Consider the following 25,583-nt stretch of genomic DNA (forward strand, 5'->3'; position numbering starts at 1 on the left):
CCTTAATGACAATTATGTGACAAACTAATGATGATGGTGTCCATTTTTTGGGCGCTGAAGTTGAGCGAGTGCTGTTGATTTATTCCTTGATGTGGTGATCAAGGGTTAGATAGGGATTGATGTGGGTAGGTGGTTTAGATCTGTAGGAGTACTACAGGCTACTACTGTACAAGCTAATGCTACTGCGCTACTATAGTTGAGGACAGCCTCAAAAGGCTTATTATCAGAGCAGACCACTGATTCAAATAAAGAAAGAGTTTATTACTGGACTCTTTACTGTAAGCTCAAACTTGATGATCCTGTTACATCAGTATCAAGTTTTAAGTACGGACTTAAACTTTCAGTCTCCTATAATTGTGTTCATTGTGGCTAATTGTCCGTTTCAGCAGCATCAAATAAAAAGACTGTGTTATATCCACAGATTATCGTCATAGTAACAACAATATTTAAGGAGTGGTGTTTGGTTTAAAACATTTTGATACTTGGCTCTGTTGATAAAGCTCTGCTGGAGGCCAGAACACAATAGTGAGAAGTGGATGATTGGACACAAACCAGGAAGAGAGCTGAAGAATGTGTGTGTGTGTGTGTGTGTGTGTGTGTGTGTGTGTGTGTGTTTTGCGTGTGTGTGTTTTGCTGATTTTCTTCGTTGGAACACTGGTCCCATCTGGCAAGGACACAAACACACACCCACACAATCACAAAGTCATACAGTCACACACACACACTCTCTCTCTCTCTCTCACACACACACACACACACACTCGCTCTCTCTCACACACACACACACACACACACACACACTCACATTCACAGGCATTGTCTGCAGGAGGGGGGGGGAGAGGGTTAAAGGGTCCCCGCCCCTCCTCTCCCTCCCTCCCTGCTGACTCCTGGATGGCTTGGAGCACTAATCCTGTTATCTCCGTCCCAATAAGAAATGAATTAATGAATAGAGCAGAGAGACGGTGCAGAGCGCTCGGCGACAGCCCTGCATGGAGGCCAGCACGCTCGCCGCCTCGCCCCGCTATCGCTTAAAATGAGCAGAACACTTGGGAGGATTCTCGATCACAAGATCTGTAGTTCCTCTTGTGAAGGGAAGTACGACTAAAAAGAACTGAATATAAAAGTGACAGAAACACAGTTATAGGTCTCTCTGGATGGGAGCCTCAAATAAATGCAATGTAATTCACTGTGATCAGACTAACTTTCCTCACAGGGACCATTAAAGTTTCATCTTTTCAGACTCCCAGTGGGAATATAAGAGAGGATGTAAACGCAAAAGAGAGCTAGTCTGTTATGGCAGTGTCTCTGAAAGTCCTTCAGGGGGTTCCAAGCACTTTTCTTTAATACACACCCAAGTATCACAAAAACAGAATGTACTATTTGGTTGTTGTTCCTCACTGTAATAAAACTGAGGATTAGTTTAGATGACTTAAAGGTTGAGCATCATCACCCTCGCTCGTCGACACCAGAGTGACTGGTCACAGTTAAACGTGTAATAGATATTTTTACATGTTGGTCCTTGATGCCGGTCAAATGATATTCTCTTATGTGTGTGCAAAATGGGCCCCGTTTGTAGCTCAAATATCTTCTGTTGTATCCGTGGAACAAAAAGCCCATTGACGGTTTCTGTGTGATAAGAAGTAAACGCAGCGATCATTAGCTAGGAATGAAATACCTGCTGAACAGAGACACAGCAGACAGATGGACGACAAAGACATGCTCTTGGTTTTCAAGCTCGAGGGTTAGGCAGGTTCATAGTGTGTGTGAGAGTGTGTGTGTCAGAGTGACAGATTCAGACGCAGAGTTCTTAAAGTCGCTTTCTAGTGTCATAAACACTCCCACTCTCTGCTTTGAACTCGATGGAAATGTCACAGCAGCCCCACACACACACACACACACACACACAGTATTCATGACCAAAGAAGAGGTCCTTTCAGTGCGAGGACCTGAGGGAGAAGAGACAGACGAATGGGGGAACTCCCCCTAAAGTAAGCAGACAGCCATGACACAATCCTGCAGGGAGCAGAGACAGAAAAGAGTACAAAGACAGAAAGAGGCCACAAGGACAAGAAGACATACTCATCATGTGGAAGGACTTCTACCTAGATGCACCTCTCCGCTTTGTTTGCACGTAACTAGCACTCAGAATAGTCAAAAGTCATTGATTTGATTGCATATCGCATTAAGCAATTTGATCCAACACAAATGAGAAAATATCCATGAGAGCAGCTCGCAACTGTACACAATGTTTCGTCCAATCGATGATCAATAAAGATTGGAACAAATGGAAAAAGTTTGTTTTGGGCAGTAAATGACTTTATAAGTGAATTCTAAATGGTTTAAAGGATTATCAAAATGTTGCTTGTTTGGTTTTCACTTGTAACTCTAGGAGTGAGTGTTAATGCTGACCATGAGTTTAGAAGCTAATCCAAGACATTCACAGAACGATCCCCGCAGTAAGAGCGCTGCTTTAATATGATTACAGTCCAATTATTAAAGTGGATGTAAAGGTTTCTTTTGTGCGGCACTTTGTCTCAGATGTATTGTGGGTTAAAGCTCCTGTGGGGAACTTTTGTTTGACGTTGTTTTTGGTGCCCCCTGTGGACAAAGCAGCACCTCTTTGGTGCTTATTAGGAAGAACATCGTCATCTGGCTTTTTTTTTTTTTTTAAAAGGGTCAATCATGACATACTGTGAATCTTTGAATGTTCCTGCAGCGTGCTTTAATTTACTTTTTCAGACTCCTACCCTGTGTCAGCTTGTAGAGACATTAAAGAGAATTATACAGAAATAGTCCATCTTGTTGCTCATGGTCTTGTCTGCATCTGTAGGTCATAAAGAGACATCGATTCAGCCTCCTTCATAAGCAGCTCAAACTCCTCACAGGAGCTTTAAAACTGGTTTCTTTTAGCTTCAGCTCCTCACACAGGATGATGTCAGTCTGACTGGATGGCCAGGAGCGCTGCACCTCCAGATTTCACAAGATTTGACACCATTTACGGGATTCATCTCTTGTATCTTGTTGCCACGGGAGAAGTAGCTCCCTTCCCGTAATAATAAAGAAGCAGGTTTTCATTGGATGCCAGCAGCGTTAAGAGGCCGGGTCCTGGCAGCCCCTGCGTGGCCCTTCTTTTCTTGGCTTTTGGGGAAAAAAAATGACTCTTTTTCTGGCTCGGCGGTGTTTGATATCAAAAGCATTCTTCTGCCTCCTCTTCAGCCGTCAGCTCCTGTTGCACTGCCGCGCATTGAGCCGCTGAGTCAGTCACCTGGCAACACACTATAACTAGTGCCCGGTTTCACCTCGGAGATACAATACACTGAGTCAAACTACCAAAAGGCCCCCTTAACTAGCATGCATAGCAACCCCCGCTTCAAAACACCACAAGGGGTAAGCTTTTATTTTTATGTGTTGATTCACACAATTCTCCAGGCAAAAAGCGGAGTAAGCGCTCGGCTTTGAGGGAGACGAGCTGGACGCTGCAAAAAGAAAACACAGAGGAGTTTTTTTTTTAACGGGAATCAGTTTAGCTTAGAAAAGGTGGAGAAAAGGAGGAGAAGACAAGAAAAGAAAAGAGCAGGAACTGGACAATTGAGGAGGGGGTGGTCATAGTCTTTTGGTTTTCTCACCATGACACACACACACACACACACAGAGTGCCCCAGGCCCCTGTAACCACTGGCTTCCAACTGAAATGCTCTTTGTAAGTTGAAAGGTGTGCCTAGCTCAGCTTTAGACCCCTGCAACAAAAGCGGCGGTTAAATAGCATTGCAACCCCCCCCCCCCCCCCCCCCCCCAGGGATGTAAGCCTGGGTCAGTATGCAGAGTGTGTGTAGTGAAGTACTGTCTGTTTAGTGTGTATAAGGACAGCATCGAGACTGTATTAAATCCACAGAGAGGTGAGTGTTTGTGGGTGCATGCTGTGTGCTGAATGTATGAGCTGATATCTGGACTGTGTGCTGTCCACAGGGGGAAGCAGCTGAATGCAAGGAGGCATCTGTTACTGGGGGGGGGGGGGGGGGTCTCAGCCAAACACTGCACCCAGAACATCCACAGCTCCACAGAGGCCCGCCAAGACACTTTTTCTTTTGAGTTTTTTTTAACACTGAAACATTTATTTTTTTGTCAGAATAGACTCTGCAAGTGCAAACTTTCACCTCCTACAAACATGCATGACAGCAGCTCTGCCAGAAGTTGAACAGATGTTTAACAAACAGAGACAAAAGAGAATGAACATATGGACGTAGAGATATCGGACCTTTTACTACAAACAACAGCCTCCACTCTTTGTGGCTTTAAAAGGCAGAACAATTGGGACTCATAATAAGATTGGATAACTCCTTTCACCAAAAGCCCGTCAGCCTCAGAGCGGCCAGGTCGGGTCAGTGAAACACAATCTGTGAAAGCGCGGCCCTGGAGACGTTCCAACTGCAAAAAAAGGCTCAGGCTGCAATCAGCTGCTGGATGCAGGCCGCCTCGCTGCCTGCAGTATAAGCTCTGTCATCACATCTAGTTTTGATGGAAGAATCTCAAAAACACACTTTAGTATTTCTCTGAAGGGTCTCACTGATTAGAAATGATTGACTACTGGCTTGAACTTATTCCTAGATATATCACCCTGAAGCCCAAATCATGAAAAAAAAAAAAAGCAAACAGTGGCCAACATTTTGATGGAGAGAAGCAGGACGAGAGGGAATAAGAGACGGATAGCACAGAGGACAAAGAGGCCACGTGAAGGGTAAGTAGCAGCTCTGACGCTCTGAGACACGGAGGCTCCAATCAGAGAGAATTATCCTGACAAACCCTCTTTAATCACACAGCCATCACCCCCCCCCTCCCCCTCCCCCTCCCCTTACATCTTTTTCACTTTGCCCTCATCCGGCTGCTTCTACTCCCGATACTCCCGACCGCTCTGAATGAAGGGATGAAAGATGATTAAAGGTAAGAGCCCAGAATATGTCTGTGAGGGTTTTTTTTTTTTTTTATTCTTCGATTTTTCGAGTCGAAAAAGACAGAGTGGAGGAGAGGTTACGATATGGCAGGATAAAGAAGAACTGTCCTTTTATTGCTGACGGTGAAAAAAGTTAATTGAGACGTCTTACACAGCTCGTGCGTTTTGCCTCACCATCTGAACATGTCCTGTTGTGAACAGCAGCTGCACCGGATCTCTGAATTCAACTGCAGTTTAACTTTATTTATTTTCGTAAAATAAATCAATAAAAAAGGTGAAAACAAACATAATGCTAAGTCCCCGCTAGGCAGATAGCCTAGCGGTTGTGTCGTGTGCCCCGTGCACGGCTGTGGGTTCGGATCCGACCTCGGCTCTGTGCTGCATGTAATCCCCCGCTCTCTCCTCCCAACATTTCCTGTCTCTCTTCAGCTGTCCTATCCAATAAAGACAAAAAGGCCCACACAAAAAACCCATAATGCCAAGTTCTACTCAAGTTTGTCTTTGAGGCTTTTTGTCTTAATATCAGTTTCTCTAGTTTTACATACTACATTTCCCAGCATTCCCTCGTCAATCGTACTTCAGGGTCTTAATCTTTGTTTTACACTCTGCAAAAACAGATTTAGTGGACTTTTCTGAACATTTGATTTCTCTATAATAGTAAAAAAAACAAAAACCTGTTTTAGCATCTTAAATGTCATAACAAGCATGTAAGGTCTGTACTCGACAACCAATCAGTTAACGTTAAGGTTTGAAGAAAATGAACGAATGATCAGTGGATTGATCCAGAATGATCATCAGAACAGACAACCTTCTCTTCAAATGGATCATGCAGGATCATGATTATCTTCAACAGCTGCAAAGTAAAAGTAATAAAAAGAGATTAAAAAGGTTATGAAGAGGATCAACTTTTAACAAAACAGAGAAGAACCAATCAGATAAAAGGACACTACTGCTGTCCACCAATCAGCTGTGTGTTCAGAAGCCTCTCGAGAAGAGGACGAGGAACAGGAGGAGGAAGAGGAAGAGGAAGAGGAGGACAAACTTGAAAATATGAAAGTGCTTTTTGGTGTGAGAAGCAGATGAGATAAGATAGCATTTAATTGCTTCTTTCATGGGCGCAGCTTTAATCCCATTGTTACAGCAGTGCTGTTTCATCCCACTGATAACTCACAACACTGACACACACACACACTGACACACACACACGCACGCACGCACGCACACACACACACACACACACACACAACACACACACCTTTCTGCTGCCATGGCAGAAAAAGTGCTTAGCACGCCACATGCTCTCTTTTTTGAGGCAAAATTTAACTAGGTGAAAATTAGACTTTAAAATAAAAAAGAAGGGTGTATACAGATCACGCTTGCCCTCTGTGTCTGCGCGCGCGCGTGTCTGTCTGTCTGTGTGTGTGTGTGTGTGTAGGTGTTTTTAAGATAAAGATTGGAAAGGGAAAGGCGAGGAGAATTTAAGATTGAATGTTGGATCTTTTTTCTGCATGCAAAAGCATCTCCGCCAAGGTCAAGATAGGAAGAAAAAAAAGTCAATAAACAAACATGTCTCCTTAAGAAATGAAGTAAATGCAACTTCAACTTTGAACCATGGAATAAATATTCAGTACATTCAATTCAAATTAACAGGATTTACAGACTGACTTCTGCAAACAACTCCGGCCTTTCAGAAAACTTTCCCCCTCTTTCATGCACATCTAAACAGACACACACACACACAGGAGCTCCTTAAGTTTACAGGACAGAACAAAACCCTGCTACACACTACAATGGTCCTGTGGTGTAAGGCAGGAGAGAAGGCTTCTAATCCTGTTACAGCATGACGACTACTAGAAACCCTGCATTCACTGATCACACACACACACACACACACACACACACACACACACACACACACACACACACACACACACACACACACACACACACACACACACACACACACACACACACACACACACACACACACACACACACACACACACACACACACACACACACACACACACACACACACACACACACACACACACACACACACACACACACACACACACACACACACACACACACACACACACACACACACACACACACACACACACACACACACACACACACACACACACACACGAGAGGAGGAAATAATTCAGGGCATTAAAGTGGACATTTACTAACCTATTATGTGCTCGCAGTGATGGACAGTTTTCTGGCCTTATGTGAACTGACAGTTTAAGTGGTTTGGGTTCAAACGTCTCACAAAGGTAATGTTTCACGGCTGCATTAGCGGGACAGCTTTTTACCCAGAATCCATTTGCTCATTATGTTATCCGTAGACATTTATTTACGGCTGTACACAGCTCTGATTTAGTCTCTTTAGTGATGTGTGTGTGCCGGTCTGCTCGGTGTGAAGTTCACTCAGAACTGATGTTCAGCACAGGCTGCTGTCGTTTAGAGGAAGTTCAACGACCAATATACCATTGATGTATACACGTTTGTTATATTTTAGTCCGTTTTGATTGTTTATAGTCTACTTTTTTATCAAAAGTCAAAAAGTTCAAAAAGTTTAAAATGCACAATCTGGATTTAGGAACACCGTTTTTTAGGCACTGAGCCACCGTGATGACAGTTAGCTAGTGCTAGGCTGTCAATGAGCCTCTGTATTTTGTCCCACACTGACAGCACTAGGTTAGCATGTTGAATTAGCTGCAGAGCCCTGCTGGAGAGAGGAAACCATGCGGCAACCTCTGGTGTTGAAAAATGCAGACTTGCAAAAAAAAAATGCAGTTCCCAGAGTGGCCACTTGAGGCAGGCCCCAAAAAGCAGAGGAGTCCCCATTATTTCAAAGCAGAAATAAAAACAATTACAACCTGGTTTAAACATCAGTTTGGGTCTGAAGCTCCTTTTCTGTTGGTATAAACTTTTTTTTTTAAGTTCAGTTTGATAGGTAAAGTGAAAAAGAAAATCCTTAAAATATTGAAAGTTCTCCTACACATCAAGAGCTTCATTTGTTTTCTCATTTCATACAATAGTCCAGAAGAATTGACTGCAAAGCTTTCAACTTGAACATAATAAACCAAAAAACATCCTCCGTGTCGCTCTCCGTTATCTATGTTTGGGTGTGAGGAGGAAGGAGGAGGGTGTGTGTGTGTGTGTGTGTGTGTGTGTGTGTGTGTGTGTGTGTGTGTGTGTGTAAAAGGGTGAGAGGTCTCGACCAGTCTGATCCTCCTGGCTGTTGACCACATTAATCATGTTGCATAGAAGCAGAGTCTGTCTGTCTTTGTGTGTGTGTGTGTGTGTGTGTGTGTGTGTGTCTGCACTTGACTGCTCCTATCAATTCAATTTCATTTCTCCCTCTGCTCCCTTCTTTTCTCAGGGCATCCCCCTCCCCCACCAATCAGCCCCGCAGTCTCTCTCCCTCCCTCCCTCTCTCTCTCCCACCCTCTCTCCCTCTCTCTCCGTGTGTGTGATGGACTGCTGAGAGCCTAATGAGGTCCCTCCCTCCTCTTCGGCTTTTTTGGTGGCTGTTGAGTGTGTGTTTGTGTGTGTGTGAAGGGGGAAGGGAGAGCCAGAGGTGACAGGTTGGTTATGTTCCTCTACATTTGCCTTTCAGCTCTCCTCTCCACTCCTTCCTTCCTTCCTTCCTTGCTTGCTTCACACCTCCCCTCACTCACCCCCCCCTTTCCCTCCTTCCCTCTCACCCTCTCTACAGTCTCCCTCCCTCTCACCCCGCCTTCATCTTTTTTTTTTTTACTACCCATCCCATCCCATCTTCACCCCGACCCTATTTCATCTTCTCCTCCTGTCCTCCTCCTCTGCAGTCAGTGCTAGCTTTCATTTGTCGGTGAGGCTGCTGCCTAATGGGCCATAGCAGGCCTTTCCACTAAAGAAACCCACACAGAGTGCTGTTATTAGCAGGCAGCGAGATAAAGAGGAGAGGGGAGGCAGAGAGAGGCGGAGGGAGGGTGAAACTGGTGAAAACGCAGTAGAATTACGTACAGGAAGAGAAATAAGGTAACATGGGGTTGATTCAGATTACAGCAGCGTTCAATTAAATAACGCTGAGGCAGCATCTCCTACACGGCAGACTGATTCGATTCTGTGTTTTCAGGTCCCACCCGTTAGCAGGCAGGCTTGTTCAAAGAGGAAGAGGCCATCGACAGAGCAGCATGACCCAGCAGCCTCTAACAGATCAGAGATGTGAGTCACGGTGAGGCTGAACAGATACAACATGGATAAAAACATCCTCTAGGTAACGTCATGAAATAAAAGGGCTCAATGCTCATTCAAGTTTATGATTTTTTTAAAGGACAATTTTTAACCGCTTAAGTTGAAGTGCTTCAAAATCCTGTGTACATATCTACAGTATGCTAGGCTTGAGTGCTACCAGAACATCAATTTAAAAACTTTAATAAAGGTTTTATACAGGAGAGCTTTGAATAAAATATCACCGTCCACATTTTCCTTTTTCTTCCAGATACTAGGTGGTGGGCTTACTTTCCCTCCCTGCCTTTGATGTCAATTTAAAAAGTTTGTTTTTATCAAACTGGCCACTTGAAGTTTGTAAGTGTGTTAAGACTAACATTTGTCTAGTGGTTTATATAAATGCTGAAGTACCAAGGTTGTTCAATCATTCTTTGTTACAGCTGATTACCATGACGATGGGAATGATGGGTTTTTTTTAACCTGTAAAAACTTTTGCTATTTGCTCTTCACTCACACAAGACAAGCGGCTGTTTTGGGGTTATTGGTATTTAAAAAATCAGGTCTTAAAACTTTGTATTTTTTATTCTGGAGGTTTGGTCGGTCTCGAGAGTGTATTGGTTCAACTCTTTTGTCTTTAAAAAAAAAACAATCTGAGAAAATGCGAGACTCTCCAGACAGCACGGAGATGCTGCTAATCTAACGTACAAATCTTCATTCTGCTTCAACGGATGTGCTGGTGCATTTTTTTATACCGTGAAGAATGTCTCTGCTTTATTTAAATGAATAGGATCGGGATTAGCCGAGTGCAGTTCTAATCAATTTTTTGAGGTGATTTTAATCGCTGTAATTTTTCACATATTTCAAAGCTTTGTTGAACATTAGCAGCTGAATGTAAGCATCGCTGCAGAAACAGAGCGCTGGAGTGACTGACTACAGGCACAAAGGCGAACAGCAGACTTTTAGGACCTTTGGCGAGGGGGGGGGGGGTTTAAAGAATGATGTGCTGATCACGTTTCAGATTCAAAGACTCAGAATTATTCAGCCACACGGGAGGCCTCGGCCCATTTGCTAATGCACACTGACAGTCTGAATCACCATAATAGGGGACTTGGTCTCTAAGTGATATAATTATTCGTAGTTTTAGTGCTAAGTGCTTCCTTTAAAAACCTCGTCCGCACATTTCAGCAGAGAAAGAGGGCGACGAAAAGGCTCCAGATGACCAGAGAGAGACAAACTGCACTGTTGAAAAAGATCAAATCGATTGAGGAGGTAAGTACAGGTGAATCACAAATTAAGTTTTATATACAGCAGAAAGAAAGAAAAATGGTTTCGGGCTGAAAGGAGCATGACAGATCTCTGCAGAGGAGGAGCACGTCTGACAATCTGAGCAGCTCACATGCAAGAGAGAGAAATTACATGCTGCATGGTTGTTGACTCCTATTTCCTCAGATCAAAGCCAACCAAATGTATGGAAATAGTTTCTAATACAACTATAACAGATGTCTCTCACACAATGGACTCCTATGGGCCCTCATCTGTCTTGCTGGCAGTAATAGCACTGTTGCTGAGAGCGGCTTTGAGTGCTGCAGAGATTGGAGAGGCACATAGGAAGCAGGCGGTCGCTGCAACACGCAACCGTGAGTGTATTCAAAAGAGGAGCGAAAAGAAGAAGTGGTTGATGACTATCTGCGCTTGATATCTATGATCTACAACTGGCTGCTGCGAGTGGAGATGGGCGACACAATAAAGCGGCAACTTCACCGCATTTAAAAGAAATAAAAGGAGAGAGAGGATGAATGAGAGAATTAGCATAGAGCAGGACTGGTCGCGCTACGCAGGGCATCATGGGAAATGTGTTTGAGGACTTTAGATGCTACAAAAGAAGAACTCAAAAGAAGACTTCTGTGGACAAACTTTCGATAGGCTATTATTGTTTAGATACAATATTATGTTTTAGATTCCTCCTGCGTACATCTGCACCAACCGCACGATCACGTTCATTGCAAAAGGTCAGATTTTTGAGCAATTAGCGCTGTGAATCTCTGATCTTTAAGTGTTAACGTTTAGTTTGATGTGTTTGACTTCTTTGACTGCTCAGTATGAATACTGAGAAAATAAAAGGCAATGCTGATAAAATATAATGAAATACTCTTCAGGAAATTGTTTGAAATCTTGAGCTGTAACTCCATGTATGCTAGATTAAACTAAGGGTTTGCTAGCTCTAGCATCATGATAAGCCTACAGATATTTAAATGGTTAAAAAAAAAAACATATTTTATAACTTTTGGAATGATGGAAAGCATCAAATCTAAAACATGTTATTTATATGTTAGGATGCCGTGTCGCCTGTCAGCAGTCTTTATTAAACAGCAAGGATCACCAAAGTTTTTTTGTGAAGAAAAGTTCGACCTTGTTAAACTTTAGTGATTACATATGGGGTGGTTCATTTTGTTAGCAGCTTGCCCCAGATGTTTTTCTTTTCTCTCCAAAAAGCAGCAGGACTCAAAAATGTGAAGCTACCCCTTCAAGCTTCTTTCAGGGCTTTTCAAAAAAAAAAATCCCCCGTGGCTAATAAAAGAGAACAGCGGAGAAAATACCTTGAGCTGAAGTTCTGCTTGACTGAGCTCTATCCAACCATCAAGTAATCAATATCAGCAAAGAGAAGGAAGCTTTTTTTAGGGGGTGGGGGGGGTTAACCTCACCACATTTTAGAAAAAGAAGTAAGGAAAGTGGGTTTGGGGTCAATAAATCGGAAACAGGTTTTAAATCTTAATTTATCTGTTTTGAAGACAACTTCTTTTGTCATTCATGTGACTAACTATAGAGCGTAACATATATTTAAAGAATCAGCGCTTCCACAAATAGGTCCACCCCAAGAGATTAACCTCTTTCAAACAATGCTACCTGTCACCGTTTCCCTCTCCTGCTTAAATCATCCTGGAATTCCCCCTCATGTCACGTTTCAAGCCACAGGCACGGCTTTCATTTGTAAGGAAAGTGTGTCACTTAATCTCATGTGGGATGAGTTATACGATTATATTACGCATACGACAAGTACAGAAAATATAGAAGTTTAATTGTGGTGCATATTGCAGCTAACAACCCAATTATAAGAGTTGCTTTGATTTGGGTTTATTTTCCATTTCAAATAGCCAGCCCCCCCACGTCTACTTCTTTCCTTTCTCCCGAACATTTGTTAGGCAATTAGATCCAAACGAGGCCGTAATGGTCCAGTCGGTGAGCCTCTGACTTCTCTTTCATGTCCAGCCTCTCAGAGACATGAACAGAGGCCAAATGTGTGCAACAACCGTGGTAAACAACACACACTTGGACACACACAGAAAGCCAATAAAAGACAGGTGTGGAAGAGTGCAATAACAGTATACAGCAGAGTGTCAGCTTCAAAAGCTAAAAGGACAAGGCCAGCAGTGATCTCGGCTCATAATTGCACACCCACCAGCCGAGGTAAAAGCACTAAAGGTGGAGGAAAACACACAGAGCGACACACAGGATAGGTCGGCCTGAAAACAGGACAGGGGTAGTAAAAAAATAAAAAATAAATAAAAAAATAAAAAGGGCTGTTTGCTGTGTTTTTTTATCTCATCACATGTGCAGATACACACACACACACACACACACACACACACACACTGTATTGTTACACCGCTGTAAGAAGGGAGCTGTTGTTTAGGGACAGAGCTGAGCAAACAGTACCAACGGCAAAGAATGCCCTTTTTTTTTTTTTGTTAGCAACTACAAACAAGTCTGGGGTGGAAATGGCATGGCGAGAAAAACGCAGCAAAAATGTGACTGCAACACCTGAGGCAAGGTTTAAACAGAACACACATACTGGAAATACACACACAGAGGAAGAATATGGAAACAATGCTGAATGTACAGCACAAAAACAGGCTCGTAGGGTAATACTCCCATGCTCTAAGTTATTTGGCTTTAAAGTAGTGATGGTACCAGTTCTGTAATTGAATGGTGATGGGTTTTGGTCTCAATAACACAGTGCAGATAATTACTAGACCCAGGTAATGAAAGTGTTTCCATTTGTGCCTCTACAACTGTCTCTTTTCCCAGGAGACCTTTCTCCTATTCAAGGGTGGGATGCTATTTTACAAACATGTATACTGCAAAAGCTTTCAAAACTTCGGATTGGTTCAAAACTTAAAAGTTGGTGAACATGGTAGGTTACATTTCATAATGCAGGGGGGGGGGCTACAATTCACCACGCTGCAGAACGTTTCATATCTTGACTCAGGCGATATAAAACCTTTAGACTTTGCATGTGTGTTCGGCCTGTATGTGTTCTTTGAGGATGCCCACAGACATTTGGCAGGTGGTAACGGTGGTCGGTAGGTCCTAGCTATCCAGCCCTCCCTAGGTGTTGTGAGACAACCCTAGTGATGTCCTGCCTCTTGGTACATTGTTGGGTTGGGATGGTGGATAGGGGCCATGCGGTGGGGTAGAAAGGGTAGGAGGTATGGGAAGTATGTCACTACCTGGCTAGCTCACATAAACAGAGCCCGGGTAACTAAGGGCCATGTTGTAGGTTATGTAACTTTTAGGGCATAAATGAGATGAGTAGTTTCTTCTCTGAGGACTTATCCTTTCATTAGGCCACAAGTGTCTTGTGTTTGTTTCAAATATCTCTTCACACTAGCATGGATGGCATGCAACACTTTGCTGATGACAGTCTTATTTTTCCATGGAATTCCGAAAGATGATCTCTCTCTCTTTTGACTCCTTCAAAAATGTACCAACAACCAAAAAGCCAAGAGAAACACACGTCCCCTTACGGCGCTCATATTCAGGTTTGGAAACAGCTTTTACTGGTTTAATTTACATCATGAGCATCATTCCAGTGTGAAAGAGACCAATCTGTGATTGAACACACGACGGTTTCTTTCACCACGCACGCGTCTGGTGTTTCAAATGTAACATACAAATGGCTGTGTCTGTATGGTGAGGAGGACGCCATCAAACAACGACCTCTGATTAATGATTTCATATAATCAACCCTTATGGGCTCTCACACAGGCGTGCACAGGTGCCTCTTCTTTTTGATGAATACAACAACAGAGCATCTTCTAATGGCCTCATCCTTCACCGGCCTCTCCGAGAGCTAATAAGAGTGCCGGGACAATTTGTTTTACCGATTTTCTCTTTTCAATGCGGCGGGCACGGAATTAATTACACTGATTAAATATTGTCTGTCTGCGTTGTGCGCTGGGGAAGAGCTGAAGACGGACTGTGTGAGTGTGTACGCGTACGTGTGTGCGCGCGTGCTGAGTGGCTAAGGTTGTGGCTCAGAATCCTCTTTTCTGCGAATAAACACGGATAAATAAACAGAAAACAAATGCACTTAAGAAAAAGTAAATCAGCTTTTGCAAATTGACGTTCAAGCATCCAGTTAGCACTGCTGTGAAGGTTAACACACTTAAATGTTGAAAAAGTCTAGAAATCAAAGTGATGATTTGCATTTTAACAAAAGCCTCTTTGAGCACTTTTCTTGACAAAGAGCTTCCATGTAAAAAAAAGACTGAAACACACTGTCGCCCTTAGAGCACATATACAAAGTGAAAGGTGCAGGGGAAAGAGGAAATGTAAAGTTGCTCTTATAAAGTGTTTTTTTTTGTTTTTTTTAACCCTTCTGAATATCTTGACGAGCTGTAAACAAAACAAAAACACAACTTGTTGATGGCTAATATGAGAATATGGTTCACAGAGTAACTTCATTTGGACTTTAGAGGCACCCTGAATAATGTAACTACAATGTTCACACTCCTGAGGGAGAACTTGGGCTTTGATTTAAGACTCAGTTCTCACGCATCTTCACAGACTATGTTGTTAACTTTGTCTGGTCTGAACAGTTAGCAAACAGTAAGCTAGCTGGTGGAATAAAAGCTAAATTGCAGAGCATAATACCAAAAACACATGCTTTTAGGTGCTTATCAAACTCTGACATTTGATGGGAAATGCAGTCATTTGATCCAATATCTATGTACAAATATCGATAAGTTGAGCTCTCAATCCAATTTATTTTAGGTCAGAGGATTCAAATCCTATATCAGAAAGTCCAAGACTAAAAACAGTTTCCATAGTGACTTAGGCGTTCTGCATTTTTACAATTAACTTCCCAGTAAATGGTTTTGTTTAGAAAATAAGAAATAATTGAACAATCTCAAAGAGATCATAATTAAAATCTATTTCTTGGTAATATTTCTTGATAAACCACCTGAAAGGTTTCATTATGAAATTGTTGCCGTTAAATCTCACGCCATTTGAAGCTTTGTTGGTATTTAAATACGGATTGAAGCAGCTTAAAAATGCAAATCAAACAAGAGCCAAACCCAGCTGACTTCAAAGTGTGATGAATCAAATATTTAAATGTTTCGCAAAGTGACTATAATCCAGTATAATGGGCTTACATGCAAATAAGACGTTAAGTTTCAGCTGTACGTTCAGCTTGATCAAGGACAGACAGAATAAAAACCCTCTGATATAAAACATGTATTCCCTTTGTATCCACATCTGCACCCTCAGCTGAGTGTTTCAGGGTCGGACCCCAGTGTTACTCACTGTTACCCAGTAGAACATGAGCCGACGTCTCGGCAGTGTGGAAGCGATGCAGAGTCGCCGGCTCTAAAGGATTGCTGTCAACCGTGTGACCTTTTTTTTTTTTTCACACAACAGTCATGATCGACCCTTCCCAGTTCCCCCCTGCAGAAACCATCAACACCAGCAGCCCAGCGCATGAAAGGAGAGGAAGGGCGAGAAATGATCCAGCCAGGGCCGACTAACATCTCCTTACAGAGCAGGAGCCTACAAACAGGATATGATTCAAGTGCGAGTCATCTTTAACTGTTGTAAGTTACAAAAACAGAAGCGTCATGAGAGACAGACGGCAGGCTTGGAGTAACAAGTTGAATGTGGATTTTTTTTTCCTTTCTTTTAAACACACAGAATGGGAGGAAACGAGAAGGTAAAGACAGAGATAGAGATACGGACAGGCAGATATAAACTGTGTCAGAGGAAGAAAGATGGGAGATGAGGCAAGCGAGGATGAGCTCGCCGCCTCCTCCTGTCTTTAATCGCAGCGCTCTTGAGCATCCAAAGAGCGGATTTACACCAGAGGCTCGCAAGACTTTTTCCGCAACAAGGAACCCGGCGGCCATTCTGCCAGGAAATTACATCTGAAGAAAATACTGGCAAGACTAACCACCCACACCTCCCTTCACACACGCACACACACTCAGCAAAGTGAAAAACTGGAACTCATATATGTAGCGACTCTTGACGACATGCAGAGCAGACACTTCATACTCAAAGCTGTTATTTTTTTCATTCTTCAATAATAACAGTCATAATAACTTTTCAGAAACAAGTTACAAAGTGATTTACAAGCAGAAAATAGTGAAAGAAAATACACAAATCAAGCAATAAGGCAAATAAACAGGTATTTGAAAAAGAAACAAGATACCTGTGCCCAATCAAAGGACAAGCCTCCAGTTAAAAAAGAAAATCCCCCACCCTAAACACCAAATGAGAAGTCAGTCAGGAGTGTAGAGAGATGTTAGAGATAACAGGAAAGCAGGGGCAGGGCGAGAAGCCACTTTAGGCCTGAGATCACCCCCGCCTGGTCAGGCTGCACGCTCTTACACATTTTTCCACAAGTCAGTTATCTGCTTGTGGTAAAGAAACTGCCATTCTCGAATTGTATGTTAACACACAAACTGAGATAAAAAAAAATCGTCCAAACCCAGCTGACTTTCTGAATCAAACCCAAAACTTTTTGGAAGTCTGAAGACAAAGTTTGACGCTGAGCTGACACCTGATGTCTTAACTTTTGATTCTTCACAGCTCTGGGGACTGATGTAACTCGGTTAAGGACCAGCTTTCTGAGCTTTAATATATTCCAGGACCTTGAAAGTGTTGGGAGTTAAGCGGCCTTGCGCTTGTGTGTTCAACCACCACCCCCCCCCGCCCGACTGTCCCGTACAGTTTAATCCTGTTCGACTCCGCTGCCTCGCTTTGTCAGAGTCGCCAGCGCTTCAAAAGGCGTCAGGGACCCATTACAGCTTTATGTACGTTACGCAGACAGAGACGTTCACACACATATACACACAGATCCCCCCCCCCCCCCTTCTTTCTGTGAACAAGGGGTTTTTCTACAGCTGGGTAACAAAGCATGACCCAATAATCCCAAAGCTTGACTCAAAGCTTAAGAACCCCCCCCCCCTCTTCTTATATCCCTTCCTCCCGCTCTCTGAGGACTTTATAAGGCTGTGGTATGGGGGCTTCTGGGCGCACATGGGGGTGTGTGTGTGTGTGTGTGTGTGAAAGGGGGGGTTGTACAAATAGAAGCACGCTTAGCTTTGATTATTCTAATTATGACTTGGAGCGAGAGGCAGATTATTAGGAACACATGGGCCGATGAGTTGTTGATGAGCTCACGTCTCCCCAATCCGTCAGTACTACCGTTAAAGGAGGCTGACACACAAAGGGCCTTCTCGTCATAATGTACGGGGGCGGGGGGGGGCGCGGGGGGGGGGGCACCAGAGGGACACATCAGTCAAATTCATTTCTAATTGTTGAATCATAAAAGATATATCAAATGATTAACGTTAGCAATTTGTATTGGGATTACTCTCTTTTACCAGCTACATTCATTAGAACTTGCTTCAAAATGCGCTGAAACAAAACGTTCAAAGCAAACAGAAAGTAGGACACCAAGTTCTGTATATTCCATTTTTTGGGAAATACAATACCAAATGGCAACATCAGGCAACAGTTGTCCTCCTCTCCTCTAACACTCCTGCTCGTTTATTCAACTTTCTGTGACCTGGATATCTCGTTTGTAGAGGTCACGCCGAGTGTAAAAGAAGCTCTCACCCTGATCCACCCGCCTTTTACATCCCATTAGCAATTACCTGAAAGAAGAAACTTGAGGAATTCCAGATCTGGCTCTAGGCGCAACCGATTCTGAGAAAACCCGCAAAAAAAAAAAAAAAAATCAAGCCTGAAGACGAGCATGAGTTTCAAAGGAAAAGCATTAGCTCATGTGGAGCTTGTGATATAGCTGTGAGGAAGAACACATTATTTTATCTCATGATTGCCTAGCTTGTGAGCTACAGACTACGGTGTTTCCAGACTGTTTGAAAGTTGTGGTGAAGCGATTTGTTCATTGAATCGAAGGTCAGCGGAATTACTAAATGATGTCTCATTCACCCAAGGATGGATGTTTTAAAGCTTTAGGTGTAAAGAGCTGTCTCAGCGTCTTTAAAGATGCTAACACAGATGAGAGCTGCATGGCAACACAGACTTCCCTCACCTCATTTTGAGACCGATGCAGAGACACAAGCGTATAAAGTTTTTTAAAAAAGCAACAGAAAGTAGTTTTTTAAGTAGATTCCAGTCTCATAAAAACAATGAACCTGTGTTTTATGTAATCAAAAGTTTAGTACCAGTCTTGCAAACAGTTATTTGGTGAGATGGCATATTTTGAACGGTGCATCATCATCATCCCTCTGCATGTGTCGACACGCAGCCTCGTCTCTGCAGAAAGCTCTTATTACCAGTATACAAGAAGCACGTCCATCTTTGCTTTTTTAAAAAAAAAACAAAAAAAAAAAACAAGCATTGCCGCTATTTTAAGTGGCGATTGCAGGATGCCATCTAAGGTGAAAGTTCTCTCAGGACTGTCATTTACAGGTGTGTAACTGGATCCTTAATGAGTGCATTGTGTGCCGGCGTGCTCGGTTACCCAACCTATTTGAATCCAACCGAGAAAAACAACAAAACACGATTGTTCTCCTGTTAAGTCAGGCAGCAAACTCTTAAACGCAGCAACTGGTTCCCATGGTCTGCAGAGTGAAGATCGAGCCAAATCTTATCTTGATGTCATACAGCTATTTAGCCCGCTTTGAGCTTTGTTGACAGAAAGACAAACCCGTGTGTCTGCCTGCTGAGACTGACCTTGAGGGGGGATTGGAAATGATTTGAGGCAGGTAAGACTGGAGGTGTTTGCTTACTTTGTTTTGACCATTGAAACTCCACCTGGCATTCATATCCAATGGTACGTTTCTTTTATCTCAAAATATTGCCAACTTGTTTTGGAAAAAAAAAAGTGATTCAATATTTGGATTAATTTCAACACCAGCAAAAGAGAACCTGTTTGACCTACAAACACATGACCTCACCAATGTCATACCTTTGTAATGACAGGCAGTGATAAAAAAAAAAAAAAAAAAAAAAAAAAAAAAAAAAAGTAGGACATTTCTTTTAAATTATGGTTTACAATCAACATTTGCATAAGGCTGACATACAACGCCTGGAGGCAAACAACACAACTAAAGCCAGAACAAATCTGATTTTAATAACTTTACTGTTTAGTGTGCAATATATCAACTCCCTCAGACAGATCGAGACTTGCAAAAACTTTTCAATCCAGTTTAAGAGCAAATATCACTTTCATATTCACGAGGCTCACATTTCCTTTAGTTATGGGCTGGAATCGATGAGCATTTAGATGCAATTAGATACAGCAGTCACAGAGGAAGACAGCAGCCACAGTTTGCAGCCCCCCCCCCTCTTCCTCCAGATACCTTGGAGCAACATGAAACCCCAGACAAGCTCCAGTGGCTCTCGCACCATATGGCCGAAGAAGAAAAAAATGCTCCCAGTAACCATTAAAGGCTGTTTTTTTTTTGTTTTTTTTTTACTTTACTATCTATTGGTTTCATGTCGTCCATTTCCCTCGTGTATGGGCTCATTTTGTGGCTGTGCAGAGCCGGGGGTATGAGGCTAATGAGAATGTGAGTGGTGATGGAGCTTTGCGGAATGGCCCTTTGTTTGGAAACAGCCTCTCTCTCTCTCTCTCTCTCTCTCTCTGCAGCGCTGGAAATGCGAGACGCTTATCGATCATTTCAACTGGAAGCCTTTTGTGTTACAGGAGAGAGAGACTGCAGGCAAACGCACCGATAAACTCAGTTTATAACGTTATAAACAGGTACTTTAAACCCGTAAAAACATCACACAAACACTCCCAGCGAATATTTTCCACGCTGGTGGCGACTGCGCTCTTTGTCCGGTGCGACCAGCAGCAGCAGCAAGCAGCAAATAAACAGAAAGCTGCGGGGGATTTTTTTTTCGGATTACCGTCGGATTAATCATAATAAGAGACCCAATAACCGCCTTTGTTCCTCGCTTAAGCCACCCTCAACCGATGGCGAGTTGAGGAAAAACGACTTTTTACAACGGGGAACACGCATAAACAAAAATAAAAAAAGCCCCGACGCTTTAAACGACGAGTCCCTTTTGTATCCGCGTCTGTCAGCCCTCCTCCTCCCCGCCTCCCCCTGCCTCTCTGCCGGCGTGCCGACCGTCGACGAGGCGCCCCGGAGAGGAGGAAATAAAGTGCTTAATACTTGTAGAAACACTGTTTTTTCTGTGATATGCGAGCTAATGGTTCAGTGTAAAGGGAAAAGTGGGGAAAATGCGCAGAAGCTACTGAGTGAAGCTACAATAGGAAGCCCTTTAATTTGTTACCAGCAGCTGGTCGGCTAAAGCTTCTTCCCCTTTCATGTGGAGGCCAATAAAAGCTACAAACTTGAACACAAAACACTTGTTTTTCGTGGAACTACTCTAACATCGTACACAGACCCGTGTGTGGTTACATTTGAGGGGGGGATAAACGCTTTAAATACTTTCCACGACAGCCGGGAAAACTTCCATCAATCATCCCCAGTAAAGCTCCAGCAGCGGCGGCACCGACTTTGGAAACGGTCCACAAAAAAAAAAGGGGAAAAAAAGCGTCGTCGCCTTTTTTTTTTTTAAACACTGAATTATTCCACTTACCGACTTGTAAAACATTTTCCACACAGCCGGTCTCAAGCAGTCTGATACCCCGGCGGAAAGGCAGTCCGTCTCCCGTCCCCACTGCTCCGGCTGCCCCCACGGCAGCAGTCGTACCGGCGGTAGATCCTCCGCCACCACCGGCGGTTGTAGCTCCGGACCCCGCACCTCCAGCTCCGCCGGTAGTCGCCGACGGACCCTCCTCGCCGGCGACTCGGCACTGAAACGAAGAGTACATGCATATCTCCTTTTCGTTACGGGGAAAAGACCAGTAGACGATGCGGCGCTGGACGGGCTCCGGAATCCGCTCGAAGCGCTCCTCGACTCTCTCGAAGGCCCACTTTTCCGCTACTGCCTTCGCGGCGCAGTCCAGAAGAGACTCCGGAGAACGACACCGGGAGCTGGGCAACCCGCTGCCGTGGCCGGGCCCCGGGCCGGGACCTCGGGGAGCAGGGCGCAGGCAGGGTCGCTTGCTGGCCGGAGGTAAGGAGAGGAGCGGATGGGGCTGTTCTCTGCGTCCTTCCGCCATGGCGAGCCGATCAACACTGGTGACACGGACAGTGTGCGGACACCGAGCAGGAAGCCGACAACACACACACACACACACACGCACACACAAACTAACACACACACGCTGCCAGCAGCCAGTGTCAAACAGCCCAGGATATCACACAGGACTTCCGCTCGCTCATTTCGAAATAAAAGTCGCTATTTAGAAAGGGATAGATTATTTAAATAGGATTCTGATAATTCATGTGTGCCAATTACATCAAACATAAATAGCTAATAAATATTTTGAGATAAAATGATTTGCATGTGAACATTCTCAATATTATTAATTTAACTTTGACCTTACAGTTCCTGTGAGTTTAAATGTGTTTGTGGATAAAGTGGTTTAATGATGCTGACGATTTTGTCCTCTCCATGAAAGCTATCAGTTGTGTTTTTTTTAAATAGTTAAATGTATGTATATAATGTGTTAAAAAAGAAATCAGTAGCCTACTTAAACCTGTTTTATCACCATCTTAAAACCACTCACGGGAGCTTTTAAACTCCTGCTGGGCCTCCTTGTAACCTACATTTTTACAATATCTGCTCTTATCAATAAACCTGTCACTTTTGTTCCAAGTGTCTATTTTATGCCTGTTTAACTTTAAGACCGTCTTTTTGTAAATGTACTGTATGTCTTGCTGCATGTTGATAATCAGAATTGAACTATAGGCCATCATATTTTAATAAAAAGAAAAAACAAGAAATAGCATTAGTGATTTGTAAGGTGCTAACAGCTGTAACATTGTTGGTCATATACAATCTCTGGTTTCATAGTATGAAACCTAAAAGAAGTAGGATGAGGCACAGGGGAGGTGGACAGCTGTAACCAGAGATCTTCTACATCCTGGCTTAACTCATGTAAAGATATATGGTCAGTCCACTTTATTGAACAACTAATTAAAAACAAGTCAAATAAATGACTTTGTCTTTTTTGACAATTGTTTTTTAGTGAGAAAAATACTAAGAAAAGTCAGGCTAAAGTCATTATGATGGAGGTTACGACTGTTATTTACTTACATATTAGCATATCTCAAAATTAGATCTCAAGATGCGCAGCGAATATTTTCCGCATCCTATAATACGTGTCTTCCAGTAAGTAGTCTCTTATTTCAAAAGCTGAATCTTGATTTCCTGTCTCTTAAGCTATTTGTCTGTGTGACTTGATTTCAAAGAGTAGGCAGAGAGAGAGAGAGCACCATAAGAGAGAGAGAGAGAGAGAGAGGGAGGAGGGAGAAGGGAGGAGGGAGGAGGGGGTCTGTAGATTGATTGGGTGTCGGGGATGTTACACATCACTAACCAACACAACAACAAAACACTTCAGGCTCAGATCAGCATGGCATTCCTGCTGCAGCTCCCAGATCTCTGCTCGCTTATATCCAAATGTGCTTCATTATTTGTATGAAGAGGTTAAAGTCACTGGAGCACAATGTAAAGACAAAGTGAACATAAGAAACACATCTTACAGAAATCAAACTAAATTTGACCCAACCATAAAATCAAATCAGTAGCATTTAGTAAAATGACAGATTCAAATGTAAGAAATCTATTGTTTTTTTTGTACTTTTGTAAAATGTACTTGAGGATTGTTAATTAGAAAAGCCATCCTCCTTTATCACTGCAGTCTCTTTGACATGACTGCAGAGTCTTTGACATGATGGGGTGGGGGGTGGGGGGGGCGCACTTAAAACTGAAGCAGATAACGATCCCAACTTCTCCTCATGAATAACAAAGTTAGTGTTTTGCAAATTGAATTCACACCATTATGTGTGCTATACATATCAATGACCTGAGGTCAGTGAATACACATTCATTTAAAGGCTGCAGCACACGGCTGTGTGTCTGTTTCCCCACAGCAGGACACAGAGAAACTGGAGCCAACTTAACACCTACAGAGATAATGGAGCCTATACTGCTCATTGATCTAAGGCTTAATCTGAATGTTAAAGGCATGCAAAGGAAGGAAGCAACAAAAAGTAGAAGAACAAGTACATGCAGTATATCAGGTCCATGTGATGTGTATACATTTAGTAACTACACCCCTCTGTCATTCATTTTGTAGCTATCACAGTGTGGACAAAATGTTGTTTGAAAGTAATTGTATTACTTTAACTTTTGGGAAAGTAGTATCTGTTTGAGTATAGGACTTTTTTTTAAAATTTATGGCCCTCTGCAGCAAGGCAAAGATCTTCTGGGTTTCTGCCTGTAACTGTTGTGTATATTTCATGTCTCTTTGTGTTGCCATCCTTGCATGAAAGAAGTAGTCTACTTGTAATTACCAGGAAGAACAGTGATAGATGAAAACCTGCTTTGAAGAAGACAACGGCAGACTCATGTGAGTTTTTTTTATTCTTTCTTTTTTGTGTGTTTAAAAAGACCAGACTGTTTTTAGCTGTGTACGTCGTTATGTATGGCTACTGCTTCAATCTGTGTAAAACAAACAAAAACAAAGTTGTTAGAGAGAAATCAGTTGTAAACACCGCCTAAAGCTGGACTGATGAGCGACATGTTCAGAATAAATGTTTTTACACCAATATGAGTTCTCTGTGAGAAGCATGCAAAAAAGAGGAAGGGCTTGATTTAGAGTCTGGTCAACACAAGAGGAAGTGAAGGATCTTCTCAGAGCTCATTAATGATCTCTGAATCTCAAAAGTAAGAGATGGCTTTAAAGAATTGTAAAATCTACGTAAGACCAATATTCAGGAGACCATATTACATACCAAGTTTTTGTTGCAGTAAGTTTTTTTTATATATATAAATTAACTGTTTGCTTTAGCTGTCTCATATTTCATCAAAATATTAATTATTTTTGTCAGAAACAGGAACTAAATAATGAATAAATTGCCAAGGACTGGAGTTCCTTGAATGTCAGCGTGAGGCTGACTTGAAGGGGAGGGCATTTTCAAAAAAAGTGCAATTGCATATTTATTATCATGTTCATCTCAGCATTTTGAACTGAAGTCACGTCTGCACTATTATCTTATTTATCCTTGTCTGTATATTAGTCTTTTTCCTTATATTATTTTTATATTTAATGTTGTGTTTTGTATATTGAGAGCTCAGTTCCTCGTGTGTGTGTGTGTGTAAGCATACATGGCCAGTAAAGCTGATTCTGATTCTGAGTTCATCCCCATATCAGAACTACCAACTGTTGAAATACTGCCTGGCATAAGAAACAATTGTGTTGTCCTAAGCTTATTTCTATATTCATGAAAATGACGTGCAGGTTAAATGTTTATATTTTACATCAATCAGCCCATCAAATTTGACGAAGCATTAAAGCTTGGTGGCGCTTTGAGTGACGGGTGGAAGCTGCTAGCTGTCTCTGAGGTGGCACTTTTGATAAGCAAACATCAAGCAAGCCTGTGTGGGTAACTGACCAGGTTATCCATGAAGTCAGTACTCCAGCACTCTGGGCTGACTGAAAATGTTGGATAGTATTTATTGTCGATTAGCAGGCATCTGTTAGCGCTTTCACACATACATCAAACTCCTGGACATTTTTCAACATTTTGGGGGGGTGAGCTGCATGTGTGAACGCAAACGTCCTTAGCAGGAATTCTACCTGCCAGCCCCCTGGTAAACGTTTAGTCAGGCTGAGCTAATGTGAGAATGTATCAGGAAGTAATCATTGATACGCACTCTTAGCATGTGGGAGGGGGTGATGGGGTTTATATCCTGAGACAACTGCACGACCGCTGTGATCTCTGTGCAAATAATGAAACAGTTACACAGCGTTTTCTGTTCCAGTATGTTCTTCTCCACTCTTTGGTTGAATATGTCCAACTGGCCTTGATGTAAAGGCAAAACATGTTATTGAAGCAGTTGAGTCTGTTGCTTGTCTTTTTGCTTCCTTCTCACGTCACGGCCATGTGACCTGAGACCCCACCCTCCCGTCCTACAGAGATATAGTCCGTCATTTTGAGGTGCATGATCAAGAAACTCAGAAAGATTTCAGGAGCAGCCAGCTAGAAATGTTTTGAGACACTTTCAGGTG

The 25,583-nt window shown here is 42.8% G+C and overlaps 1 protein-coding gene across 1 annotated transcript in view; it reads right to left on the reverse strand.

Moving 5' to 3' along the window:
- zswim5 (zinc finger, SWIM-type containing 5) overlaps nt 1–21,640 on the reverse strand; it is a 65,619-nt gene extending 43,979 nt beyond the window's left edge. Inside the window, exon 1 of the mRNA XM_020652133.3 lies at nt 21,041–21,640. Within this exon, the coding sequence (XP_020507789.2) occupies nt 21,041–21,566 (526 nt within the window). The 5' untranslated portion in view covers nt 21,567–21,640. The remainder of the gene's footprint in view (nt 1–21,040) is intronic.
- Between the last annotated feature and the right edge of the window lie 3,943 nt (nt 21,641–25,583).

The sequence above is a fragment of the Labrus bergylta genome, chromosome 4 (assembly GCF_963930695.1).
Source record: "Labrus bergylta chromosome 4, fLabBer1.1, whole genome shotgun sequence".
In the NCBI taxonomy this organism is placed as follows: domain Eukaryota; kingdom Metazoa; phylum Chordata; class Actinopteri; order Labriformes; family Labridae; genus Labrus; species Labrus bergylta.